We start from the raw sequence: 10,992 nt of genomic DNA, 5'->3' as shown, positions 1-10,992 counted from the left end.
CGTATGCATTTATTGTAAGGTGTGTGTTGAAACAAAGTACCTTTGTGGATATTATTCAAGCACACACAATTTGGCATCCATTTTATTACTATGCACTAACAAGTATTTATAAAACACCCACATAATCTAGAATGATGTACATATTAAATATACAGAATACTTACAAATACTGTCTGAAGGGAAGAGTGCAACAATGTATCAAAGCAACCATTATTGTACATCAAAAAATTATAAAAGTGTGTGGAATGTCACATAACTTATATACTTTTTACAACAAACAGGGCTTTTAAAATGTAAGAAAAGATTCTCCATTTAACAATAATGAAACAAGGTCATGAAAGCCCTCTGCTTACATTCCCTCATGTGTCTCTGAGCAAACTGTCCATCCTGCAGGTTTAACAGCCCCAGGGCTCAGCTACTAACAGGGCTAATGGAGCTCCAAGTTCATTTAAAATCATTTAATGCCATTTGCAGAAGTGCACCACTCTAAATGTCTAATTTGTTACATATGGTTGTTATGTAGAAGTAGTTTTTTCTTATTTCTAATAATTCTGTATATCCATCTATAACAAGATCCTAATGTAGCTCTTTTAGGAGCAGTTCCAGAGGGAGTGTCAATGAGACAGCTCTGATTACTTAATTATACATTCTTGGCTTATGACAGGTGGTTGCTAAGTCCTGGTCACCCCACTGAACTAGTGAAGCTGGCATACAAAGAAATATCCACTCATTTACTAATATGCCCGCTTTGAGGCACTCAAGCCGAATAATCAGATCACATTAATAGGATGCAGGCAGTCGGGATGAGGACTACATCAATGAGCTGATGCGCTCCCCTCCCCAAAGGGATTTTTAAACCTGCCCAATTTTTGCCCATATATCAGTCAAGCAAGCCTGTCTGAGGGCACAGTACACAGGCCCATGTATGGCCACCTTAACCAGTATTTTATAGGATATAGACTAGTCATGTGAAATATGGCAACCATGGATGGATTAAACAAACCAGGAGACTTTTATTGTGACTGTTAAAATGGCGCAGAGATGCAAACACTATTTACCTAAAAAAGCAGCATTTTGGGATACAGGTATAGGACCTATTATCTAGAATGCTTGAGACCTGGGGTTTTCCAGATAAGAGATCTTTCTTTAATTTGGATCACTATACTTTAAGGGGCCAATTCATTAAACCATGATTAAGTTTTTTTGAGAAAATTTTTTATTTTTTCTAACTTAGAACTTTTCGTAATGTCCATGATAACTTCGTTAAAATTCCACGACTTTTTTGTGGGTTTCGTTAACTTCCACGAAAAAGTTGTATCTTTCACAAAGACATTTCTGAATTCATTCAAGTTTTGGAATCATTACTATCTTTTGGCCAGGTTGGATCTGTAGAGTGCCATTGAGTCCTATGGGAGCTGTTTATGAACGTTCAGATCCGAAAATGTTTTGACTTTGGAACGCAACCACAATATTTTCATACGACAGATAAAAGAATTTTTATGACATTTTCAAATATCAGAAATTATCGTGGTTACTCCAAATTTTTTGCATATTGTGATTTTAACCTCTAAAAAATTGTGAATGGGCCTCTTAGTGGGGCCTTACCCTAATTACCATGCAGCCTCCAAGAACACTGGTTTCCTCCCACATCCCAAAAATACACAGGTGTGTTAACTGACTCCTGATAATAGTATGTGTGAAGTTAATAGGACCTTAGATTGTAAGTTCCACTGGGAAAACAACGAATATGAATGATGTATAATTTCTGTAAAGCACTGTGAAATATGTAGGTGTGATATAAACAATAAATAATCAGTTACAGGCTCCAATTAAGCAAAATATAAAGATTAGGCTAATGTCCCCGATGCGTTGTGTTTAGTTAATAAGCATGGCATCTTGCATGTTTTGTGAGCCCTGGTAAATGGCAGAGCGGATTTCTTTGCCAGCAGATAGAGCACCATTAGACATTAGCTTTATAGTTTCATCTTTAACATACTAAAAGTTAATGTAAAGTTGAGCCTCCCCTTTAATCCAAAAGCACACATACACACATCAGTAACAAAAAACTGCATATTATCTTATGGCAACTATACACAGACCTTCCAGGTATGGTCTCTTCCTGATAGGGTATAAGGGGCCATGTACAATATGGGCACTTTTCTATTGTTCCAGTCGATCGGAACAGCACTTCACTTTCTCATCTGCTAATGCGCCATGCACCCACCTACATGGTCCATCGACAGAGCAAATTGTGAAACATGCACAGTCCTCAGACCGACTGGTACCAACAGTTCATGGATATTGGTGAAGATCAATGGGTATAGCTAGCATTAAAATACTACTGTCTACAAGGCATGCATGGGTAGATACTTCTTTCAAACAATATTTTTTATATGTAAAATAAACTTTTTTACAATATCTGTGCCACAGAGATGGGCTTTATGAAAGCATTCATGGTGCTTTATCTTGCATACAGGCATACAGCAATCAGATATTTCTCTATTCAAACAGTTCAGCTGTGTAACTTCAGGGCGGAGCAAAGCTGCTAACAAAGTTTTCCTCCAGCTCTAGGCAACCAGGTAGCCCTGGAGGCAGCTTATTTATTGTCAGATACATAAAGAGTCACCAGACAGCTTACATACCTATAGACTTATAGCAAGACATGTTAATATAGTTTTATTTTAGCTACTTTGCATTGATTCCTCACATCATTAACCTGATAAGCATATAAACTGAGAAAGGCAACGTTGATACATTTCAGAGTTTCAAGACATACCCTGCTGCAAGGTAAACATGTTTTAATACATTTTAAATTTAAGGGCATGAAAACTGAATGCTGTATAATTCACTATTATTGGAACTGTGTCTGGATTCTTTGCTGTATTTTATATAGAATGTCTTCCCTACCTTTAATCAAGGTAAAGTCTTGCTTTATGTCGAGTGGGCCTGATATTGGCTGTGGCACCAGTTATGCAGCATAAAAACTGAAAGAACTGAGGAAAACCTTTTAGCTAACTCATGTTTTCACCTGGCTTTAGCTTTAAGGAACACTCTTAGGGGGTGTCATTCTGAGCAGTGCAACCAGGCACTTTATGACACTGCTTTAAAGGACAAGACAACTCAAAATATAATTTTTTGCAATATACATTTATTACAAGTTTTTCCCCTGCTGTAAAATTTTTATGTTTTATTTTTGAATATTTGTAAACCAAATAAATGTTTTTTTTACATAAAAATTCTATAAATAAAGCCTCAAAAAGACAAAACTGAGCAGAAAGCGCTAAACCTGTTTATACCAGAGCTATGGAGAATTTACTTGCAGTAACTAATAATATTACCTTGCAGATCTATAGCAGCCATTGGTAAAAAAGAGGGCTAGTATGGGTTGAAGTTTTCGTTTGAGCCGTCAGGGGTAATTTACAGTGGTGTGAAAAACTATTTGCCCCCTTCCTGATTTCTTATTCTTTTGCATGTTTGTCACACAAAATGTTTCTGATCATCAAACACATTTAACTATTAGTCAAAGATAACACAAGTAAACACAAAATGCAGTTTTTAAATGAGGGTTTTTATTATTTAGGGAGAAAAAAATCCAAACCTACATGGCCCTGTGTGAAAAAGTAATTGCCCCCTGAACCTAATAACTGGTTGGGCCACCCTTAGCAGCAATAACTGCAATCAAGCGTTTGCGATAACTTGCAATGAGTCTTTTACAGCGCTCTGGAGGAATTTTGGCCCACTCATCTTTGCAGAATTGTTGTAATTCAGCTTTATTTGAGGGTTTTTTTTAGCATGAACCGCCTTTTTAAGGTCATGCCACAACATCTCAATAGGATTCAGGTCAGGACTTTGACTAGGCCACTCCAAAGTCTTCATTTTGTTTTTCTTCAGCCATTCAGAGGTGGATTTGCTGGTGTGTTTTGGGTCATTGTCCTGCTGCAGCGCCCAAGATCACTTCAGCTTGAGTTGACGAACAGATGGCCGGACATTCTCCTTCAGGATTTTTTGGTAGACAGTAGAATTCATGGTTCCATCTATCACAGCAAGCCTTCCAGGTCCTGAAGCAGCAAAACAACCCCAGACCATCACACTACCACCACCATATTTTACTGTTGGTATGATGTTCTTTTTCTGTAATGCTGTGTTACTTTTACGCCAGATGTAACGGGACACGCACCTTCCAAAAAGTTCAACTTTTGTCTCGTCGGTCCACAAGGTATTTTCCCAAAAGTCTTGGCAATCATTGAGATGTTTTTTAGCAAAATTGAGACGAGCCTTAATGTTCTTTTTGCTTAAAAGTGGTTTGCGCCTTGGAAATCTGCCATGCAGGCCGTTTTTGCCCAGTCTCTTTCTTATGGTGGAGTCGTGAACACTGACCTTAATTGAGGCAAGTGAGGCCTGCAGTTCTTTAGATGTTGTCCTGGGGTCTTTTGTGGCCTCTCGGATGAGTTGTCTCTGCGCTCTTGGGGTAATTTTGGTCGGCCGGCCACTCCTGGGAAGGTTCACCACTGTTCCATGTTTTTGCCATTTGTGGATAATGGCTCTCACTGTGGTTTGCTGGAGTCCCAAAGCTTTAGAAATGGCTTTATAACCTTTACCAGACTGATAGATCTCAATTACTTTTGTTCTCATTTGTTCCTCAATTTCTTTGGATCTTGGCATGATGTGTAGCTTTTGAGGTGCTTTTGGTCTACTTCTCTGTGTCAGGTAGCTCCTATTTAAGTGCTTTCTTGATTGAAACAGGTGTGGCAGTAATCAGGCCTGGGGGTGACTACAGAAATTGATATTGAAATTGAAAATTGAAATTGATAAACCACAGTTAAGTTATTTTTTAACAAGGGGGGCAATCACTTTTTCACACAGGGCCATGTAGATTTGGAGTTTTTTTTCTCCCTTAATAACGTAAACCTTCATTTAAAAACTGCATTTTGTGTTCAATTATGTTATCTTTGACTAATAGTTAACGGTTTTTGATGAGCAGAAACATTTAAGTGTGACAAACATGCAAAAGAATAAGAAATCAGGAAGGGGGCAAATAGTTTTTCACACCACTGTATATAGTAAAAGTCAGGGGCAAAGTGCAAAAACAGATGAAAACTGCAAGATTTTTCACAATATGAGCCTTGTCCTACACTTTTAAAAACTGCCTTTGGTCTCTGCGCTTCAAACTGGGTTAGGGCTATATTTAATATCCTGATCTAATATGTATTGCAATATATCTCTTTTTCACAAAATATATTGATTTTTCATGTTATTTTATATTGCTTAGTTCAGGGTTTTTTGTATATGTTAGTGTCATATTCTTTTCATTTTTATTTAGTGTCATATTCTTTTCATTTTTATTTATTTTTATTATTGTGAATTAGACCTAAACAGAAACAAAATTACATCAAGCAACAGAACATTATAAAATATAACTGGTATTTCCATAAATATTAACACAGCATTCCAAAATTCAGTTATTTGTTCATTTTATATGATATTTCCAGAAATGTAAATGTTTTAAAAAAAAAAAAAAAAAAAATTTTTTGCCTTTGTTTGAATAGTTTTAAGGCAAATGGGTTCTGGGGCATCTAGCAGCCATACAGCTGAGAGACACAAAGCAAAAGATAATGAGGAAAAGGCCATTACACAAAATGGTTCTGCTTCCACCCTGCCGGCTAACAGTTCAATTGGAAGGCAGATGGGACAATCAAACTTGGAAGATGAGGAGATAGCAGAAGACATTGAGCAGATGGTGCAACGTTTTAATAAGTCTCCAGAGACAACAGAGGTACTGCTAGATCCATATAAGATATACTAAAATCCAGTGAATTTTATTTTATTCCAAATGTAGATAACTGCTAAATATACATCATTCCTGAGTCAGAAATATGGGAAAGGAGCATTGTGCCTTAGCATAAAGCTCTTGTATTTTTCATGAATGCATAATAGAGATGTATTGCAATATGTAGTCACAGGAGGCTGGGTAATACAGATGGATGGTAGGCTTAAGTAATTCTGATTTCTGCCTACAAAGCAACCTGAGAATGGCAAGAAATATCTCTAGTTCAGTGTTAGAATAACCAGTGGATTTCTAACTAGTGATAAATTATACGTTTACTATTTAGATATTGTAAGTACATTTTTAGAGTATACTTCAATTAGTATGTGTTGTTTTATATTTGAAGAATAGTATTTTTTGCATCAAAACTAATAATATTATACAAAATTGCGTTTGCTTTGCTAAACATTACACAGTGTTTTAGGCACAAAACCTTTTATTTTCTAATGATAATGACCTTTTAGGTCAAAGGTATATTAATTCAGAAAATGTTAATGGTTTTATATAAACAGTAAGAGTAATGGCAAAAAATAAGCTTTATTTTACCACCATTGTTCTTTACTAGAGAGCAGCAGGAGTCAAAACTTCCCATATGCCATTACCTTTACAGTACCAGAGTTTCTTTGTTAATTCCCAAAGAGTGAATGTTATTTTACTTTAATTATAGTGACAGGTATCTTCTGGTTGACTCTCTTTATTTCCTGTACCGAGGTCGTTACTGGAATGCAGAGCACACTGGATACAGAAGACGTGTCGCTGACCTTTGAGAGCTTTCTTCACAGAAATGGAACACTTTATACATGTTTCACTCAAAATGGCACAAGAATGTATTTTGATGATGAAAAGGTAGCAACATAGACTATTTAGCTTTATTCTGCACGTGTTTTTTAAGTTTAATGTTGAAATAACATTGCCTGCTTATTATATCTTATTATCAAGGGTATTGTGCCATTTCCTCAAGAACTTTACAGCGAGGGGAACTTTATTAACACACAAAACAAGGTATATTTTTGTCTTACTATACTTTACATCTATAGGATATCATATTGTCACTTACAGCAAAATGATGTTTTACTGGACTCCCCAGTGGTCTTTGGGTCTACTGTCTCTAATGCCAGGTCCCTGTCAATCCTGATTTAACTTGTAATCTGTTCCGTTTCGCTTTGCCGGAAAATTTGCGAATCTTTCAAAAGATCCGCGAAACGCAAAAATGTCGTGCGACAAAAAAAAATTGTCGCCCGCGGCTATTATTTTGTCGCACGGCTATTGTTTCGTTGCCCGCGGCTATTATTTTGTCGCGCGGCTATTGTTTCGTCGCCCGCGGCTATTATTTTGTCGCACGGCTATTGTTTCGTCGCCCGTGGCTATTATTTTGTCACGCGGCTATTGTTCCGTCGCCCGCGGCTATTATTTTGACTATTCTTTTTTGACGCCGGCGACAATTTTTGGACATGCGGCGAATTTTTCCACTGCAAAATTTTTCATCTGTTACGCGAAACAATCCGCCAATGGCGAAACGCGAAAATTCGCCGCGAATCCATGCCTGGCGAAACTTTTCGCCCATCACTACTTGTAAGCGCTTCTAAAATCTAAATAAGCACTTAGAAGTACCTGCTTATCCTAAAGAACGTCCTCTGAAAAACATCTAAAGTTGACATATATGACTAAATGACGCTTAAAGGATCTACAAACAAAAAAAGTTTTGAACTTACAACTCGTTTAATGTTTATGTTTGGCTGACCAAATTCCCTGACCTTTTTACACTGTGTGTGACCATCCGAAAGGTGATGGCCCACCGTGGGCCCCCAACATACCTTCCCACTGGCAGTAGGAAGGCATACACATTGCTTTGTTTTCCAAAGTGGTTCAAAGTTTTCTACTGCAGGAAATTTTGCACAACTTCAGAAAACAAAGCGATGTGTATGCCTTTTAACCAGAGGGAGGAGAATCATAATCTTAGGGTGATGGGCCACTGGAAGATTAATCACCCGCAGTTAATCTTGGCTACCATAGGTAACTAATTTCTCCATGGGCCATCATCCTAAGAGTGTGGTATCCCTTCCCCCTACATCATACATTTCTGCAGTCTCTCTGTTCTAGTGCTTGATAATTCTATATAAACCCTCATAACAACCCATAATTTATGAGGTAAGACAAAATCTTGAGGCAAAAATCTACATAGTAATTTTAAGAGCTGAATTGCATGTTTCAACCAGAAATCAATTTCTTTACTATGTGGCCTTCCTTAATTCTAGGTAAGCAGAGTGGGTGAGGGGTGTTAGATCTGCTGAAACCTGTGGCCATACACGGGCAGATTTAAGCTGCAGATCCAAGCCCTTCAGATCAATTCAGCAGCTTATCTGCCCAAGTACAGGGACCCCCATGGGCCTTCCTGAGCAATATCTAGCTGAAAATTAGCTAGATGTCGATTAGTTAGGTCTGATTTTCCAGTTGGATCTGGGACCGCATCAACTTATTGATGCAGTACTTGTTCTGATGGCTCTTATACATTGTAATTCGAATGTTTGGCCCTAGGTGGGCATATTGGGAGAAAGATCCGCTTGTTTGGCAACCTCACCAAATGAGCAGATGGCCACCTTTACGCATATATTTTCAAAAATATTCTTAGCTAATACATAGCTGTCTTAAATGCATGGGTAAATATACACATTTTATTTTGTTTGGAAATATATGATTTTTTTCTTTCATACCATCTTTATTAGACACCTAAAAAATCTGATGGCATCAAGCAAGATATTAATGGCATCCCAAGCTATTTGGAAAATGAGCGTACAAGTTCTTTCTACATACCTGGAAAGGGAATGGTTATGACATATATTTTTGAGGTATATTTCATAATTAGGTGGGCTTTGTTGAAACTACTGTACACTACTCAGACAGTGCATTTAGTAAATAATTGTTAGAAATATGTTCATTTTGCATATTGTCTTCTGTTGCCTAAAATTTGCTGAATATTTCATACAAGCTTTTTTTATACAAGTCACCAATGAAATCCTTAAACCAGTTCTCATTACTAATACTTTCTGTTAACTGTAATTACAGTTTCATCTGCTTTTCATCTTGCTTTTCTATATAGAAAAGGTTTTCTATATACAGGTATGGGATCCCTTATCCGGAAACCCATTATCCAGAAAGCTCCGAATTACAGAAAGCCCGTCTCCCATAGACTCCATTTTAATCAAATAATACAGAATTTTAAAACTGATTGCCTTTGTCTCTGTAGTAATTTAACAGTACCTTGTAATTGATCCCTACTAAGATATAAATAATCCTTATTGGATGCAAAACAGCCCTATTGGGTTTAATTAATGTTTTATTTATTTTTTAGTAGACTTAAGGTATGGTGATCCAAATTACGGAAAGACCCCTTATCCGGAATATCCTTGGCCCCGAGCATTCTGGATAAAGGGTCCTATACCTGTATATGTATTAACAGTCTTACATGTACAACTTATTACGTACAATGTATAGTTCCACCCTTAGCTACTTAATTGATTTAAAGAGCTATGTATAATATTTTAGTGAAGTGAAGATTAGTAGCTGCTACTGCCTCATTATCTGACATAATATATATATAGCTTTCAACACCACCTGTATGTGTTTTATACAAATATTATTCCCAGTCTGTTTATCTGCTTTGTCCACTAGCTTCTCGGTACCTTCATTCTTCTATTCTTTGGGGCTTGGGGTTATGTGCATGTGCAGTAGAGTAGATCTGCTGGGTTTACTCTACTACAGATGTGCAAACAGGGATTTTTTTGCATAGAATGTCTGGGACACAGGAAGAAAGGTAAGTAGAATGCCAGCTCAGCACTTAGTGATGTCTGGTGCAGTTTTCTAACAGAAGCACCGCCTGGGGAAAAAAACTTACCGTATTCTATTTCACTGGGGGTGCCTAATATTTTGGCCCAGTGAAATACACTTTACATGTCCTTTAAATGAAGTTGCTCCTTTCTCTCTTTTCATTTTATATCTTAGGAATTGGGGCCCAAAATGGCACTGCATCCTGCAAATGCCCTTATTCATTTTAGTAGATACTAATCGTCACTGCCATTGCCTAGAAAAGTTCTTTATAAGATGCACAAAAAATGTTTTGTAGAATGTACAGAGTCACAAAGTACACACAACTGACAGCTTTTTAAAAAAAAAACAAAAAAAAACACATTATTTTCCGCTGTGACTATTATTTCAGCTGTGACTGCAGAGCAACAAAGAAAAATATAAACCTTTTCTGCAGTTAAACAGGTTTAGCGGGATCCATTCAGCCATCCAGATCAAGCAGGTATAAGTTTATTAGTCCCAAATATTATGCTAGACTTTTATTACAAATGTATTACCAGTTTCTTAAATACATCAATACAGCTGTGAATCAGTCCAATTCCGAAACTGATCACCTAAAAAAATTTAATCAATAAAGTGCAAAATGCTTAGTAATACTTACACCAAAAACCTACTCTTCAAAATATTAATGTACATAAAAAGTTCCGTATAGGTCATATTGATAATTTTTCACTGATAGGGCTGCTTTTATAATTAATTGTTACTTGAATTCTCTAAACCTGATTGTTTTGCCAAGCTGACTGTCCCTTCTCAGCCTGTCAGTTATAGCTTCTAATGCTAATGGCCTACTGCTGCACAAATATGGCTGCCCCCTCATAGAGGAACATGGGGGATCAGATAGGTAATGTAAAAGCATCAGGCAAATACTTTTAAGGCAAAATTATAAATAGCATGCAAAGACAATGTTATGATAGATATAAAAAAATGTTTAATTTCTGGTGTCAGTATCTCTTTAATAACTACATAACCAGCCACAAAATAAATTTTGTTTAGCTGTAAAGAGATGTTAACATGTTAAAAGTAACAATAAGATTGTAGCCTCACAGAGGAATCGTTTTTGGCTGGCTGGTCCAGTGATCTCCATCTAAAAACCTAAAAGAGACACAAAAAGGAGACAAATACAGTAATGTCTGTATATTTATACTTATTTATTACTATGCTAATGCTAGGTGCCAGCCCATTATTACAATTTTGTGCTACATTCAGCAATGTGGACCTCCCAGAAGTTATTCCTGGGAGGGTTTTGACAATGCCCTCTAATGCCCCATCTGTGCCCCCCAGCTCGGTATATAAATTCAGAAGTATTG

At 36.9% G+C, this 10,992-nt stretch overlaps 1 protein-coding gene across 1 annotated transcript in view; it reads left to right on the top strand.

Moving 5' to 3' along the window:
• Positions 1-1,262: 1,262 nt before the first annotated feature.
• LOC100490298 (kinesin-like protein KIN-14R) overlaps positions 1,263-10,992 on the top strand; it is a 31,348-nt gene continuing 21,618 nt past the window's right edge. The window contains exons 1-5 of the mRNA XM_012959944.3: positions 1,263-2,787; positions 5,547-5,773; positions 6,536-6,670; positions 6,764-6,826; positions 8,548-8,670. Of these exons, the coding sequence (XP_012815398.1) occupies positions 5,558-5,773; positions 6,536-6,670; positions 6,764-6,826; positions 8,548-8,670 (537 nt within the window). The 5' untranslated portion in view covers positions 1,263-2,787; positions 5,547-5,557. The remainder of the gene's footprint in view (positions 2,788-5,546; positions 5,774-6,535; positions 6,671-6,763; positions 6,827-8,547; positions 8,671-10,992) is intronic.

Source organism: Xenopus tropicalis, chromosome 3 (genome assembly GCF_000004195.4).
Source record: "Xenopus tropicalis strain Nigerian chromosome 3, UCB_Xtro_10.0, whole genome shotgun sequence".
In the NCBI taxonomy this organism is placed as follows: Eukaryota; Metazoa; Chordata; class Amphibia; order Anura; family Pipidae; genus Xenopus; species Xenopus tropicalis.
The sequence above is the reverse complement of the archived record's forward strand: the minus strand, read 5'-3'. Positions and strand labels throughout refer to the sequence as shown.